The following is a 17,907-nucleotide window of genomic DNA, read 5'->3' as shown; positions in this document are numbered from 1 at the left end:
ACCATACACTCAGACGGCATGCTTTCATATCCTGGCTCTGCCACTCCCTGTGTGAGTGAGGTTTGGACATTTATTTAAGTTCTCTGAGCCTCAATTTCATAATCTGTATAATGGCAATAAAAATGTTTGCCTCTAGGTTTGCTTCAACGAGATATTATAATGCAAAGCACTTTAAACAATTATTATTTTTTGCTCTTCAACAATAATATGTACAATGTTAGAATAAGGGGAAGTAGTGGAAAGTTTGATTTAAAGGCCTAGTTACTGCCATTTCACCTGGACCTGGAAGACTTGTTTTTCTGGGTGAAGAAATGTTTTCCCTGTGTGAAAGTTTCATAATCACAGCCAAGCAGGCCAACGAGCCCTGCCACTTAAAGCGGCTTGTCTCTTTTATCTGTAACACTTATATCTATAGCCTGGGAATGAGGATACTGGTCCAACTCCTGATATTCTACAGGATAACCACTGAAATCTCTCTGAATTCGATGCCATGATCCATGGCAATGGATGACTAGGACTGACATGGACACTCTGAATTTCATTCCATGTGGTGGCATTCTGATTTCCCTGTGAGCCTGACTGAGTTTTAAACAGGTAAGTGAAAGGGATGGAGGCACAGTGACCATCTGGGAGAGAAAAGAGGACCCTTTTAAAGTTTTTCCAAGTTAAATCAGGAGAGTCAACTTGTGGAGTGAAGGGTAGTTTTATAATTCAAAAAAATGGCCCTGGAAGTGAAAATTTACCAGAAAAAAATGAATTCTATAAAGACAAGGGCAAAGTTGTTTACTTGGGAAAGTATTATCCAAGTGGAGAGTTTTTGTGAATATGAGTTTAAAATAAAAAGGAAGGAAAGATAAGTGATTATTAATGGACTTGTCTGTAAAACATCTAAGTCCCCAAACATTAGCCCCAAGATTCCTAATACAAGAGCTCATTGGTCACTGTAAAATCCTAATATCTTCAGTGTATCTTTAACAGATTTTAAGGAACATATTAACCAAATGTACAAGTTTTGATTTGGCCATAAAAATGCAAGAAGAGCTGTGATTCTCTAGGATTAATGAATAACATTTGTTTATTTGATTTGCTCTAAGAAATCATTCTAAAATCTGTTTACATATCTGGCCTCTCCAGGATGAATTTTATGTTGGTTCAGCAGATTGTTTACAGTTTTTTCTTCTTCCTTTTTTTTTTCATCTTCCCTGCTCAGTGCCCAACCCAAGGTCAAAGGCTGATAGAGAGTAAATCTCATGAGGAGGTTTTACTCTAGGGAAGTTGTTCAGTGGATGGGATCTTGGCGTACAGAGAAAGATGACAGGCTCTTTCTGGCTCCTTCTCAGCCTTGTTGCTGTAACTGCTGCTCAATCCACCACTGAAGAACAGGCCAAGACATTTTTGGAGAAGTTTAACCATGAAGCCGAAGACCTGTCTTATCAAAGTTCACTTGCTTCTTGGAATTATAACACCAATATTACCGATGAGAATGTCCAAAAGATGGTGAGTCCTCATGGCTACAGAGGGGTATTGGTTGCTTCTTAAAAATCAGCTTACTGCCCAGGAAACTGAAAAGGGAAATCAAACAAATGCTCTGAGCTATGAGATTGGATGTTTGCCTCAGTGTTTCTGATTCTGGAGTCCCAGATGACTGAAAAATTGACCTTTGAGTTTACTTGAAAAAATGTTACAAAATAATTCACTGGTCTCAGTCCAGATTCTTGGTGAATATGCTTTAGAAATTTGCCACCATAATTCTTATCATAGTCAGGCTTTCAAAGCATGTCACAGAAATGCCATAAGTTATTCAGTTAATAATTTCCTCAAGCCTACAATGTCAACAGGAATATCTAAAGACTCTCTACAAATCATCTATTAACTGAAAAAATATGCAGCTGGAGGCTTAGTGAAAGAGCTCGCTAGTAATTAAGATTACCAGGGGTCGGGTGAGGCTGGACTTGGGAATTCCTTCCTTAATTGTCACGGAGTTCTGAGGGACTTTCAGAGCATACAGGATCCACAGAGCCCTCCAAGAAAACCCATAATCAAACCAGTTCTGACAAATCTCAGAATGCTCTGGGAAAGCAAGATGTACTCTTTGACAAGTGCAAGGATTTAGGAAGTTTCTTCCCTCACATATCTCAAAGCAGTGCTGGAAATGGAGTGACATTATTTAAGCAAAGTTTTTGTGACACTTGTCCAGCAATGCATTCTTTCAAAAATGTAGTTCAAATCTTATTTTTTCAAATAGTGGATTACAGGTTTAAGTTAAATCACTGCCACTCACTGGACAGATTCTATATTCTGGACAGATTCAGTCTGAGATCTGCTGCTTCATGTGAATTCCCCAGGAGATTCCCCCCCACCCTCAGTTTTTCTAAAGAGATTTGGACAGCCCAGTGTTGTCATAGGAGACCATTTTTTTCCTTGTCTCGTATTTTGGTCTTACCTTTCTTCACTCTTCATGGTTGCTTTTTTCTCACGTTTTATTTGGTCTTGATGAGCACTGTGCATTTGTTTTCATTCTCAAATAGTCCGTAGGTGGTGTTGAAGGGAGACCAGCATTGTGCCTAAGAGCTCTGGAGTCAAGCTGCCGAGGTCCAAATCCTGGCTCCACCGCTTTCTACCTGGGTGAACTTGAGCTACTTAATGAACCTTTCTGCGCCTTAGTTTTTCTGCCTGTGAAAAGCCACGTAATACCATATTTGCTTCATAGGGTTGCTGTGACAACAGCTAATACACAAAGCCACCAGAATTGTGCTCAATGCTTGTGAGCCTGGGAGAACAATACAGTACCATTGGTGTGAATGTGAGAGGGTATTCTAATTGCTGAAAAAATGTGTAACAGTTCTGTTCAGTGTCCAGATACTGAGAAGGCATTTTACAGAAGGAGATGCAGTGATGCTTGTTGAAATCATCTCTGGATCATTAAGTGCTATCACTTTTGAATTGCACTGGTTGATTAGAGGAAAGGCAGAAATGAAAGGGCATAAGTCCACGAAGGGTAGTCAAAGTGCAGACAGTATGGGCCCTTTAAAGAAAAGTGAAAATATGCAAACACAAGAAGCAAGCAGGGGGCCCAGTATCTCCTTCCTCCAGCAGTGGTGAAGGGTGAGTTAGCGCATTAGTGCATCTGTGTGGATTTACCTGGGGAGGAGGCAATAGACAGGGAGGGCAGTGGCTCATCTGTTCTCTTATCACATTTATTGAGATCCCCTAATGAAATGGGAACTGCAGCTGGTGCTACACGAGGTACCAAGATGAATAGGAAGCTGAGATAATGGTCCACTGCTGATGGCCATGCTTATAGAAAGAATTGGAGAAATGGAGAATGTTTTCCAAGGAAAGAGCCACTGGAGTGATTTACGGGGATGAGAGAGAGTTAGAAGGGAAAACAGAATTAGCTCTACAAAGCCTAACTCAAAAAGAAAAAAAAAACATGAGTCTGAGATGGAAGAAGAAAGACTAGAATGTTCCCAGTTGTATTGGCCAACTCTCTTCAGATTAGAAAGGTGGTGCCTTTGAAAGCTCAAAAGAGATAAATTTACAATAAATAGGAGGAGGTGCTGTTTCTATTACAGGTAGTGAGACTGGTAAGACTTGTAAATCTAGACCATTCTTTAATCTGAAAAAGTGAGACATTGAAAACTATAAATAGGTTTTGGAAATCTTTAAGCGAATGTAAGGATTGTAGATGCACTGTGGGTGAGACATGCATTTATGAACCCAGTTCTTTACCTTCCTCAGTATCAAGGCCCAAGGCTATGTCACTTTACAGTGCCATCTCACTGAAGGTGACGTGACTGTGTCCTTTGCCATGTGACTTACATCTGCTGTTAGCAGATGTCTTACAAGTAGAGGCATGGAAGGACTTGAACGATGGGACTTTTCCTTTGCACCTTTGCCTTTACCATGAGGGCATGCCTGGATTGACCAGGTAAAGAGTGAGAGATGTGTGGAATAGTTGTCCTAGCAGAAACTAATCCCCCAGAGTTTTAAGAAGATCCAGTTAAGATTAGCAGAGTTGCCTGGCAACACTCAGTGATTCTAGGCACACAAACAATGGACACTTATGCCGTTGAGATTTTGGGTTGTCTGTTATGTAGTACTATTGTAGCAGTCTTCTTCCCTTCGCTCAGTCGTGTCTGACTCTTTGTGACCCCATGGACAGTAGCCTACCAGGCTCTGCCGTCCATGGGATTTTCCAGGCAAGAATACTGGAGTGGGCTGCCATTTCCTTCTCCAGGGGATCTTCCCAACCCAGGGATCGAACCTGGGTCTCCTGCAATGCAGACAGACGCTTTACCATCTGAGCCACCAGGGAAGCCCCATTGTAGCGATAGATAACTAATATAAGAAGAGAAATTTGGGCTGTATGACATGTGTATGTTCATATCCTATCATGATTGAGGGCAATCTGTCATTTCATAATTATTCCTTGGTATAACGTTCAGAGTCAGAATATTGGGCTTATCAGCCAATCGACCTAGTGTGGCAATTCTTAGATAAAGTCATGAGAATAGTTTAAAATAATAGAGGGCACTAGAATTTGATCAGTATAGTGTCCCCAAAGCTCGCTGTTTAGGAGAGGTCCATCAGATAGATATAAGAAAAAAAACTTTGTTCAAAACAGATTTCCACATAGTTCAGAAATTCAATGAAAAAAAATTACCAGACACTTGCTTTAGAGCAAATACAATTCTCATGTTTGAGATCAAACATTCACCAATTAAACTGTAATTCTCTTCTCAGTAAAATGACATTACTTTTTTGTATTTATTGTTGGTTTGATTTTTGAAAGAGTCCTTTGTAAGTCAAAGGATTTTTGTTTCTTTTTTTGCAAAGTCAGAAGCTCTTTGGCAACATGGGAGGTCCCTGGACAATTTTTTTCCCCTGGAAGAGAGTGAAAGGATCCTGCCACTGGCAGGGGCATCCTGGTTCTCTGTTCCAGTATTTGGCAGTAGCTACTACAGCTGCCCCCAATTCCTGTGGGCACAACTGTGAAGGGAGCATTGAAGACTGCCCTGTTGGAGCCCCAGAGGTCTCAGAACACTTCATAAATATTTCTTGTTGAGTTATCAGAAGCTGTGAAGAGACAGCAGAAGGCCCACACTTACCCTTTGGGTGGGCAGGGCCCCTAGAGCCCTTGGGCACACCTGCTTCCTGGACCTTTTCCTCTGTCTTTAGGGCGGGGTCACAGTGAACCCAGAGCAGGGTCATTTTAAACTGCTATTCTGTACCCAAGGAGAGAACGCAGACTTCAACCCTGTCTGCAATGAGTCTGTCCCACACTCCCCAAGATATGTAAGCGCCTACACATAGGTACAGGGGTGGGGAAAGGTCAGTGTGATGCAGATACGGTGGAATTCAGGAAATCTGATGCTATCGTGATTCTGCTAAGCTGGCTGTGATGCCTTGGGCAAGTCACTTACTTTTTATCTCATAAATGTAAGATAGTAGATGGGCCCAGTCAAGATTTTTTGTGGATAACAGTGGTGAGTGGACAAGTTCCGCCTGTGGAGGATTAACAGGAGTCAAGTGCATTGGAGGCATTGTTCATGCTAGTTTTCCTTTGTCATGAAAACTTTATAATGTCCCAGTTGAGTGATGTAATTTGGTAAAATTGAACTTGAGCAATTCAAAATGACATGTTTCATGCCATCCAGATTGGACACACTCATTGATCTGAGCACTCTGACAGAACACCAGGCGGCCACCAGCTACACCCAGGGAGGGCAGCCTAGTGGTCAGGAACTACTGCTGCTTCTCAGTGTGTGCCAGGTAACTGGGCAAAAGACAAAACATTTAATTTTGGCTAAATCCTTTGGTTTGGAGCAGTTCCATGGAGGTTTAAGATCTAGTTATAGGATCTAGGGAATAAAATGAGTTTCCTTTTTCTTTACTTTTACTATTGAGGGCTTTTATAACAACAGCTTTATTGAGATAAAATTGCGTGCTAAGTCGCTTCAGTCATGTCCAACTCTTTGTGACTCCATGGACTGTAGCCTGTCAGGCTCCTCTGTCCGTAGGATTTCCCAGGCAAGAATACTGGAGTGGGTTGCCATTCCCTTCTCCAGGGGATCTTCCTGACCCAGGGATTGAACCTGTGTCTCTTACATCTCCTGCATGGGCATTGGCAGGCAGGTTCTTTACCACTATCACCACCTGGGTTATGTACATAAAATTCACCAATTTAAAGTATACAATTCAATGTTTTTTAGTATATTTACAGAATTATGCAAATATCATCACTATCTCATCTTAGAACATTTTCATCACTGCAAAAAGAAAGCAATCTCTTCTTCCCCTAACCCCCCAGCTCTCAGCAACCACTAATCTACTTTCTGTCTATAGATTTGCCTATTCTGGACATTTCATATAAATGGAATTATACACTAGATGGTCTTTTGTGATTGGCTTCTTTCACTTTGCATGCCATAGCATGTATCATTATTTTGTCCCATTTTACTGCCAAATAGTATTCCATTTGGAGAAGGCACTGGCACCCCACTCCAGTACTCTTGCCTGGAGAATCCCATGGACGGAGGAGCCTGGTAGGCTGCAGTCCATGGGGTCGCTAGAGTTGGACACGACTGAGCGACTTCACTTTCACTTTTCACTTTCATGCATTGGAGAAGGAAATGGCAACCCACTCCAGTGTTCTTGCCTGGAGAATCCCAGGGACGGGGGAGCCTGGTGGGCTGCTGTCTATGGGGTCGCACAGAGTCGGACACGACTGAAGCGACTTAGCAGCAGCAGCAGCAGTATTCCATTATATGGATTTTACTTTACTTGTTATTGTAAAAATTTTCAAGCACATATACAAGAAGAAAGACTAATATGTTGAATCTCCTTATACCCATCACCCAGCTTCAGCAATTATCAACACTTCAGCCAGTCTTGTTTTATTTTTCTACCCAACGCCATGTTTATTGGATTATTTTGAAGGAATAACTATATGTTTTATGTAATAAATGTTTCACCTTGTAGCTCTCAATGCAAGAATTTTTAAATAACCTTAATAGCAGTTTCATGTCAAAGACTTAACAATAATTCCTCAGTATAATCAACTATCTAGGCAATATACAAATGTACCCTAATATCTCATTTTAAAAATTCAGCTGGTTTGTTTTAATCAGGATCTAGCAAAGTCCTCTCTTGATCATTTTGGCAGATGTACTTTAAGTCTCTTTCAGTCTATAGAGCCCTTCCTCATTTTTTTTTTTTTTTGTAATTTATTTGCAGAAAAATTGAGTTGTTGCTCCTAGAGAAACTCCCACATTCTGGATTGGCTGACTGTGTTCCCATAATGTTGCTTAACATGCTCTTTTGACCCTTGTATTTGCTACAAATGTATAGATCTGGTACAGAGGTCAGCACACTTTTTTCTGTAAAAGGCCAAGTAGTAAATATTTCAGGCTTTTTGCCCTATTCAACCCTGCCATTGTAGACCAGTCAACTCTGCCACTGTAACACAAAAGCAGGTATAGACAGTACATAAATAGGTGTGAATATGCAAACTTTATTTATAAAAACAGATGGTAGGCAGAGTCCTGCTCTAGAGACTTGATCAAAATCAGGTTTCCCCTGTGAGGTTTTTTAATAGGTATGGAAATTGAATCTATACTACTAGCAGGGTGCAGGAATATTGAGCCAAAAAATTAGCCAAAAATTAATTCAGGTTCCTAGAGCTCTGGAAAAAAGAAGCAAATTAAAAAATCTGTAGGGACCCTTTTTAGATCCAAAGCTCAAGGCATTTCTACTTTATGCAATAGATACAAATAAATTTAAGATAGACCAAAAATTAAATAGGAAAAGCAAGTCAAGCTTTTATAAGAAAATATAGGTGACTTTTGGTTAGGAATGGTTTATTAAGTGAGTCTTGGTTGGGAATGGTTTATTAAATGAGTTTTACTTGAGAATGGTTTATTAAATAAAAGACAAAAAGATCAATCTATAAAGGAAAAGGCTGAGCAAATAAATTTCATTAGAATTAAAAACAAACTTTTGTGCACCAAAAGACATCATAACTGCACACACACACAAGACAAGAAGCAGAGACCGCCCGCGGTGTCCATGGATACAGGTTGAGATGGCCACCCTCCAGCCCTAGACACTGGGGCGGCAGGATGGCGAGGATGTCGGCTTCGTTAGTCCGGGCCACTGTCCGGGCTGTGAGCAAGAGGAAGCTGCAGCTCACCCGGGCCACCCTCACCCTGACACTTTCAGCAGTAAACAAGATAAAACAACTTCTTAAAGATAAGCCTGAACATGTTGGTGTGAAAGTTGGTGTCCGAACCAGGGGTTGTAATGGCCTTTCCTACACTTTAGAATTTACAAAGACAAAAGGAGACTCTGATGAAGAAGTTATTCAAGATGGAGTCAGAGTGTTCATGGAGAAGAAAGCACAGCTAACAACTGTTAGGAACAGAAATGGACTATGTTGACAAATTATCCAGTGAGTTTGTGTTCAATAACCCAAACATCAAAGGAACATGTGGCTGTGGAGAAAGCTTTAACATTTGACTCCTCAGGACTGCTCTGGCTGTAGGCCACCAGAGACCTGTGGAAGCTCTGGGGCTTATTGACGAAACCATGTGACTGTCACATACATGCTTAAGGTGTGTAATGTATGGCTGCCTTCCAAGGAAAATAAAGTGATGCATTTGAAAATGAAAAAAAAACAAACACAAGAAACAGAGCTTGAGAAAACATTGTGATACATATAATTAACAAAAGATTGACAGCCAAGATATATAAAGAAATTTTACTAAATGATAAAGACAAAAACTCACTAGAAAAATGGGGGAAAGATATGAGCAACAAATGCATAGAAGAAGAAATTCAAATAAATATATATATATATATATATACACCTCATATATATGTTTAACCTGACTAATAATCAGGATAACATTATTTTAATAGTGAAATACCAAATTGACATAAAATCGTATTTGCCAAAATATGATATCTGTAGAAGTTGAAACTTGCTTTTTAACCCATCAGTTCCACTTCCAAAAATTCCACCTGGAGAGCCTCACCTGTGTACTCAAGAAACTTTATATATTTGCAGATTTAAATTAAATATTAGCAATTTTATATGATTTAACCTAATACAAGGATGTATATGGTTAAAAAAAAAAGTATTACTTAAAGACAGGAAACGTTCATAGATGAGAAATTATTAAATAAATTTGAATTTGGTCATATACTTAAATATTATACAGCAGTTAAGATCAATAAGGAATATATACTTGAAAAACTAGAAAAAATAAGTAATGCTAAGTGAAAAAAGCAGAGAGATTTTCTTTTTTTCTCAACTTTATTGAGATATAATTGACATATAACATTGTGTAAGTTTAAGGTGTACAAACTGTTGATTTGATACACTGATATATTGCAAAATATATGGTAGCAGTAGTAGCAGTCTTAACTAACACCTGCATTACATCACATGATTACCATTTGAGAACATTTAAGATGTATTCTCTTAGCAACTTTTGAGTATATAATATGATATTATTGACTCTAACCACTAAATAAATATGCCTGAAGCAACTATTATAAAGTGTTAACATTTTAAATACCTGAGTACAGGTTTTTGTGACATTTGCTATGTTATTTATACTATATTATATTTTTATTATGAAATATATAAAATATATATCTGGTGGGCCACTTTCTGGCAGGACCCAATTTCAGGAGTGAGTTTCTTTTTCCCTATAAATTAAAAAAAATTGAAATGTTTGAAAGCCACATTGCTTCCTCCCATCTGGAAAAAGAAAAAATAAAATTTTGATTCTCAAGACAAAGCAATAGAATTCATATTCTTATAATTTAGATTCCTTACTTTGTTGAATAGAATAAGTATTTTTTAAAATATGCACATATCTGGGCCTATTTGACAGAGAAGGCAATGGCACCACACTCTAGTACTCTTGCCTGGAAAATCCCATGGACAGAGGAGCTGGTAGGCTCCAGTCCATGGGGTCGCTAAGAGTCGGGCGTGACTGAGCGACTTTACTTTCACTTTTCACTTTCATGCATTGGAGAAGGAAATGGCAACCCACTCCAGTGTTCTTGCCTGGAGAATCCCAGGGACGGGGGAGCCTGGTGGGCTGCCGTCTATGGGGTCGAACAGAGTCGGACACGACTGAAGCGACTTAGCAGCAGCAGCAGCAGGGCCTATTTGAAAAGTAATCAAGGCAGTTTTCATCTTTAAATCTGATGTGGTTTGGAGAGCTATGTCTGGATACTGGGTCAACACATGGGGCCTGAGAGTGGAGGGTTCCCTGGAAACTTGTTGGGTGCCAAGTCACTGCCTAGATGTTAAGATTCCTTTGAGTTTTTCATCTTCTATCTTCAGGAGACTCTCATACCTACAGGGAAAGAAGTGGTTTAGAGACTGCTGAAAGAATAGCCTAGCAGTTGATAGTGAGGCATAGAAAAAAAGAAGATGAAATTTTAATTTTTTGCATTTCAAATAACTTATCACAAAAGCATTTTAATTGTTTAAATAAAACTATCATAATTTGGGAAGAGACCACAAGACCTATGACTTAAAACAAAGCTCATATGAAAACATCTAAAAGCATAATGAGATCATATTTAACTTGCATATCATTAGGGCCAAAAAGAACAGGATATCTTATGGAACGGAAGGAAATGGCAACCTGCTTCAGTATTCTTGCCTGGAGAATCCCACGGACAGAGTAGCCTAGTGGGCTACAGTCCATGTGGTAGCAAAGAGTTGAACACAACTAAGCAACTAACAGACACACAAAGTGTAATTTAGGATTTTGTATTTTCAGTCCTTGAAATGACAAAGGATCTCTCAATAGGATGAGAATATGGTATCCACTACAGTTATACATAGCGGGTCAGAGAGGGTTTTAACTTCCTGTGATTATACTGAGTTATGTGTGTCTTGACCCCAAGCCCCCATCAATGGCTGCAGAAACGTTTGCTGTGTTAATTGCTTCTCTTCTGCCTTTGCACAGAGGCAGTATGGGATGCTGTTTATTTGACCTGTAATAGTTCTTTTTGAGGAGAAGGCAATGGTACCCCACTCCAGTACTCTTGCCTGGAAAATCCCATGGACAGAGGAGCCTGGTAGGCTGCAGTCCATGGGGTTGCACAGAGTCAGACACAACTGAGTGACTTCACTTTCACTTTTCACTTTCCTGCATTGGAGAAGGAAATGGCAACCCACTCTACTATTCTTGCCTGGAGAATCCCAGGGACAGAGGAGCCTGGTGGGCTGCCATCTATGGGGTCGCACAGAGTTGGACACGACTGAAGCGACTTAGCAGCAGCAGCAGCAGTTCTTTTTGAACCCTGTAGCAATGTAAGTAACTGTATATGCTTCAATTCATTCATCATTCAAGTGCAAAAATTACATATAGCTGTCAAGCAGTATCTAAGTGACTTGGTTGGTATGTATGAACTGACTTTGATTCTCTGTGTAACTGCTTAGCTGTCAGTTTTATTTAGGCATAGGAACCTTATAGTATGAATATGGAATAAATTGTAAATAAGATTAAAAAGAACAGCTTGAGATGGAACAGTGTATCCTCAGGGGCCAAAATTCAAGACAACATAATGTTTTTGTGATACAAAGTATAACACTTCTAGTATGATAATGATAAATAAAACAGATATCTTCAAAGTTCCCACATACATTATCATTTTTAAAAATATTTTAAGACTGAGGCCTTTTGGGGATTCTGGGTTGTCTCCAAGGGAGATTGAAAATAAAAGAATGCTCTTAATTTGGGATCAAATTTTACCAGAAATTTTGCTGTAAATCATCCTAGATTAGATGAAAAAGGGAAGGGGCTGAGAGGTGGGTGGTGGATTATGTAAATGAATCTGTGCTGTAGACCAAACTCCTTTTTCCATAGCTCATTCCTTCTCATTCAGACATGGTACAAAGAAGACTAGAATATGTTGAATCCAATCTACAGCCAGTGGTTAAGAGCATTTAGCTTTAGAGGCAAACATATCTGTGTTGATTCCCAGATTCTTCCAGTTAATAGCTGTGTGACCTAGTCAAAATTACTTACCTGCTCTGTGCTTCATTTGCCTCGTTTGTTAATTGGAGACAGTCACAACCACCTCACAAGATTGTGCAGACTCATTGAACAGTAGTTCGTAAGGGGTTGTGTGTGCTCAGTAAAGAGAAATCATTTTCCATTTCACTGTGACTCTTCTACTCATCTCTTGTATGATCCATTGCTGCACCTTTCATGAACCACTCTCATCATGTCACACACCTGCTTGAAACCCCTAAGTGACTCCCTAGTATTCACAGGATAAAAGTACAATTTCTTGATCTAGAAAATGCAGTCATGCCTGGAGTCCTGCTTTGGAATCTCTACTATTTATCTATTGTGTAAAAGATTACCACAAAAGATTATCTATTGAGTAAAAGATTACCAGATCAAAACAACACACATTTATTATCTCCTGGCATAGTTTAGCTGGATCTGCTTCTGAGTCTTGCAAGATTACAGTCAAGGTCCTGGCTAGAGCTGTGGTCTCATCTGCGACTTGACTGGAGATGAATCCACTTCCAAGCTAATGTTAGTTGTAGCATTGAGCTCCTCATATGTTCCTTAGGATGTCAGTCGGAGGCCATCTTGAACTCCTCACCATGTGGCCCTAGCCATGGGACAGCTTACAACATAGCATCTTGCTGCATCAGTATTAGCAAGGGAGATTCTTCTAACAGGATAAAAATGATAGCCTTGGAAATTCCCTGGCTGTCCAGTGGTTAGGGCTCTGTGCTTCCACTGCAGGAGGGAACGAGTTTGATCTCTGGTTAGGGAACTAAGATCCCACAAGCTGTGTGGCTAAAAACAAACAAACAAAACAATCTTATCTAACATAAACATGTATATCCTTCACTTCTGCTGTATTCTCCTTTTGGAAATGAGTCATAGGTCCTGCTCACACTCAAGGGAGACACAGGAGGGTGTGCCACCAGGAAGTAGGGGTCCTGGGAACCATCTTAGAGTCTGCCCACCTCAGGATCCAGGATTCAGACGCTGGCAATTAGTTGACAGCTCTACCGTTTATTTTTCTTAGCCCCTTTCTTCACATACGAAAAATGGAAATAGAGTAATCTTCTGTCTCTTGGGATTGTTAAGAAAATCAAATGAGGTAAATTATTTTGCAAAGTACTCTACAGTGATCTATTTTCTGCCTACTTTAAGATCTATCTTAAGTTCCACCTCCTCCAGGAGTCCTTGCCAAATCTGGTCCCTATAACAGGAACTGCTTGGCCCCACTCGTAGTTTATATGGAATCATAGGCTTTTATGTTTCAGTAATGAAACATTCATGATGTGTATCTTATCTCCTTGATAAAACAATAAGCAGCTTAAGGACAAGGACTTTTTTTCTGTAAGTGATAAAGTAGCTACCATTTTTTAGTGCTTAGGATGTATCAGGAACTCTGAGAGGCATTTTATTATTTGCTAAATTTTCTTGTCCTTTCAACAACCCTTTGAGGTAAGTTCTGCTATTACTCTCATTTTATGGATAAGGTAACATGACTCAGGCTAAGTAATTTGCTCAAGGTCACACAGCTAGTTAGAGGTGTCTGACTCAAGGAATGGAGTTCTTACGTGCCTCATTTGCTACCTCTTTTTTATAGTCTAGAAAAGTACAGTGTAGAAAGTGGTTGCTCGTTTTAGCCTTTGATAAATGGAAGTGAGCTTGTACACTGAGAGAAGACTGCTGCTGCTGCTGCTAAGTCGCGTCAGTCGTGTCCGACTCTGTGCGACCCCATAGACGGCAGCCCGCCAGGCTTCCCCGTCCCTGGGATTCTCCAGGCGAGAACACTGGAGTGGGTTGCCATTTCCTTCTCCAGTGCATGAAAGTGAAAAGTGAAAGTAAAGTCGCTCAGTCATGCCTGACTCTAGCGACCCCATAGACTGCAGCCTACCAGGCTTCTCCATCCATGGGATTTTCTAGGCAAAAGTACTGGAGTGGGGTGCCGTTGCCTTCTCCGAGAGAAGACTGCATTGGATACATATGGAGAAGTCAAGATGGGGGGCAAGTGAACCCTGGTATCACTACCTGCTTCTTGGTTTCTCTGGTGAGTGGGTAATCACATTGGCTACCAAATGGTCATGTTCAGGGCAGTCTTGAACTGGAGATCAAAATTCAAGATTAGAATCTCTGGTAAATCACCATACTATGAAGCTTCCTGCAAACTGGTTCTTTCTCATGGTTCTCATCACCATGAGAAGCTGTATTCTCAGGAGGTCCGCTCCAAGCTCTGCTGGGCTTTCCCTTTAGAGTGTTTATCATTGAATCCTTGAGTGACTCACCCACGTCACAATGCTAAGGCCATACATCCCAGGACCCCACAACATAAATCATCTGTGAGAATTCACTTCCAGTTCTGTGGACAGGACCCTTGGGAAAATGAAGCAAAAGGCCAGGAAGAGAGAGTGACCAAGAGTGGCTTGATCACGCTTAACCTAAACCTTGACCTTCAGCAAAGTAGAGAATTAAATAACTCAGGAAATATTAGATGTTCCACCAGATGTTCTTTGGCCTGTATCTTCTGTCTATTTGAATAGTCCCATTCTAACTTCAACTTCATTTTTTGTTGTCATTTCAGAATGAAGCCAGAGCCAAATGGTCTGCCTTTTATGAAGAACAGTCCCGGATGGCCAAAACTTACTCACTCGAAGAAATTCAGAATCTCACACTCAAGCGTCAATTGAAGGCCCTTCAGCATAGCGGGACCTCAGCGCTCTCGGCAGAGAAGAGCAAACGAGTATGTGACGTGCTAGCACTGATCCCAAGAATGGAAATACTGGGGAAATCTTAAACATTAGTATCACTCAGGGCTGCTTACTTTATCTGCAAACCTAGCAATGCTCACAATAGAAAGAGCACTGTGCCTTGGTGGGGTGGTCACGTAATTTATCCTCCAAATTGGGATCCTTTGAGAGTGAAGGGGGACGCTGGTATGTTAGGACACATTGTTAAACTAGGATTGTCAGGGCTCTGTGGTCCATAGATACAGTGACAGCGATCGCCTTCCTGAGGACCAGGCACTTAGCCCATGTCTGTGCTTCTCAACTGCAAGTGATTTTGCCTACCAGGGCCATTTGACAATGTCTGGAGTTAGTTTTGGTTGTCACAACAGTTGAAGGGTGTTATTGGCCTCTAGTGAGGAGGGATGTTGCTAAACACTCTGCAAAGTGCTAGGAAGTCTCCAGTGACAGTTGTCTGGTCTAAAACATCAGCAGTCCTAAGCTCGAGAAGCCCGATCTGTCATCTCATCCTCCCCCACCCCTTTCATTCTTGACTGTCTTCTGCAACTTCTTTAAAATGTTGCTAAACCACTGCAGCTCAGACCACTTTAGGGATAGGCGAGTCACTTCTTTCTAAAACATCATTTCCATATGTGGGTCCCTCTAAGTAATGGCAAGATTCTTCCTCCATTAAGCATAAAGCGATTTACCTCCACTTTCTACCATCTTCTGGGGCCAAATGGCTGTCTCCTATAATAGTCTTCAAATAAAGGAAGGCAGATTTTTTTTTTTTTAACTATTTAAGGCTTTTTTCTCTAGCCTAAAACATCCTTCCATCTGTTGATTTTTTCTTATACGATGGTTTCAAGTTCCCCAACCAGTCCTGTTTGCTGGCTTCATTTTGTCAGTATCCTTGGACTGAATGCAGCCCTCCAAGTGGGTTCATCTCTGCGTGAAAGTGAGCAGAGGTATGACATCCTGCTCTTCCAAGACATAGCTCTCAGGTGCCCCCTCTTTGAAGCCATTCCTGAACTTCCAAGTTACTAATTCAACCATTCCCCCCATACTGCCACATCACTTTTTGGTGACAGTTGTAGCATCTGTCACTCTGTTATGTAATCATTAATTTCATGACTCGCTGTGGCATGTTTGTGGGGCTCTTAAAGACCAGTGACTTGTTCATGTCATAATTATCAGAGTGTAGGACGTAGTAGATGTTCAGTAACTGTGCACTCAGTGAAGCCTAAAAGGAACAATAAACACACTACTCTTTGCGTGTGTAGGTGAGAAACATTCTTGGCGTTTGGGCAGATCTGTTTTTTTTTTTTTTTTTTCCGGTCACTCCACATGTATTTATCATATGCTTATAAAGGCAGTCTGTGCTAGTTGATGATGGGAAAATTTAGCTGAGATATTCCAACCCTACATAAAAGAAGATACTTGGCCAAGAAGATGTGAACTTCTGTATTTTGAGGCATAAAAAAATTGCATGATTGAAAAGACATCTCTACATTAGCATTCTCTTTTGTATATCTTCCATTTTTAACATTGTTTATTATCTTTAATTTGTAGTTGAACACGATTCTAAATAAAATGAGCACCATCTACAGTACTGGGAAAGTTTTGGACCCAAATACACAGGAGTGCTTAGCACTTGAACCAGGTGGGCTATTCATTTTGAGCAGTGATTATAAAATTTACTTTTTTTTATTCCAAGCTTTAAAAATGAGATTAACATCAGATGATGATGTTGTGCCTTTCAGATGGACAATCCAAAGAGGGAAAAATTCCAAATGTGTGTGTTTTAGCACACGGATGTTCTTTTAAGTTTTAACAAAACTTCACTATAAATCCTGTCACACTCAAGTAGTTTAATTAAGTTAGTAATTCAATGATCTCAGTGGTTTATTTTCTCTGCAGAATTATTTTGAAGCTCAGATAAGGGTGAGGACACAAAATGGATTAAAGATCTAAACGTAAGACCAGAAACTATAAAACTCCTAGAGGAAAACATAGGCAAAACACTCTCCAACATAAATCATAGCAGGATCCTCTATGACCCATCTCCCAGAGTAGTGGAAATAAAAGCAAAAATAAACAAATGGGACCTCATTAAACTTAAAAGCTTTTGCACAACAAAGGAAACTATAAGCAAGGTGAAAAGACAGCCTTCAGAATGGGAGAAAATAATAGTAAATGAAGCAACTGACAAAGGATTAATCTCAAAATTATACAAGCAACTCCTGCAGCTGAATTCCAGAAAAATAAATGACCCAATCAAAAAATGGGCCAGAGAACTAAGCAGACATTTCTCCAAAGACATACAGATAGCTAACAAATACATGAAAAGATGCTCAACATCACTCATTATCAGAGAAATGCAAATCAAAACCACAGTGAGATACCATTTCACGCCAGTCAGAATGGCTACAATCCAAAAGTCTACAAACAATAAATGCTGAAGAGGGTGTGGAGAAAAGGGAACCCTCTTACACTGTTGGTGGGAATGCAAACTAGTACAGTCACTATGGAGAACAGTGTGGAGATTCCTTAAAAAACTGGAAATAGAACTGCCTTATGATCCAGCAATCCCACTGCTGGGCATACACACTGAGAAAACCAGAATTGAGAGACACGTGTACCCCAATGTTCATCATAGCACTGTTTACAATAGCCAGGACATGGAAGCAACCTAGATGTCCATCAGCAGATGAATGGATAAGAAAACTGTGGTACATATACACAATGGAGTGTTACTCAGCCATTAAAAAGAATACATTTGATCAATTCTAATGAGGTGGGTGAAACTGGAGCCTATTATACAGAGTGAAGTAAGCCAGAAAGGAAAACACCAATACAGTATACTAATGCATGTATATGGAATTTAGAAAGATGGTAACGATAACTCCGTATTCGAGACAGCAAAAGAGACACAAATGTATAGGACAGTCTTTTGGACTCTGTGAGAGAGGGCAAGGGTGGGATGATTTGGGAGAATGGCATTGAAACATGTATATTATCACATGTGAAATGAATCACCAGTCCAGGTTTGATGCATGATACAGGATGCTCGGGGCTGGTGCACTGGGATGACCCAGAGGGATGGGATGGGGAGGGAGATGGGAGGGGGGTTC

General features: G+C 40.3%; 1 protein-coding gene and 1 pseudogene across 5 annotated transcripts in view; both read left to right on the top strand.

Annotated features, from left to right (window-relative positions):
• The first annotated feature begins 410 nt into the window (after nucleotides 1–410).
• ACE2 (angiotensin I converting enzyme 2) overlaps nucleotides 411–17,907 on the top strand; it is a 51,895-nt gene continuing 34,398 nt past the window's right edge. Inside the window, exons 1-4 of one of the 4 annotated variants that reach the window (XM_027533926.1) lie at nucleotides 411–594; nucleotides 1,211–1,497; nucleotides 14,632–14,790; nucleotides 16,346–16,436. In XM_027533926.1, coding sequence (XP_027389727.1) covers nucleotides 1,312–1,497; nucleotides 14,632–14,790; nucleotides 16,346–16,436 — 436 coding nt within the window. In that variant the 5' untranslated portion in view covers nucleotides 411–594; nucleotides 1,211–1,311. Of the gene's footprint in view, nucleotides 595–1,117; nucleotides 1,498–14,631; nucleotides 14,791–16,345; nucleotides 16,437–17,907 lie in introns of those variants that run through there. The other 3 variants (XM_027533929.1, XM_027533928.1, XM_027533927.1) reach the window with 3 other exon arrangements.
• On the top strand, nucleotides 8,059–8,604 carry LOC113887089 (annotated as a pseudogene). The gene has a single exon (XR_003509652.1). The product of XR_003509652.1 is annotated as an iron-sulfur cluster assembly 1 homolog, mitochondrial pseudogene (transcript).

Source organism: Bos indicus x Bos taurus, chromosome X (assembly GCF_003369695.1).
Source record: "Bos indicus x Bos taurus breed Angus x Brahman F1 hybrid chromosome X, Bos_hybrid_MaternalHap_v2.0, whole genome shotgun sequence".
Taxonomy (NCBI): Eukaryota; Metazoa; Chordata; class Mammalia; order Artiodactyla; family Bovidae; genus Bos; species Bos indicus x Bos taurus.
This window is presented reverse-complemented; position numbering and strand designations above follow the sequence as displayed.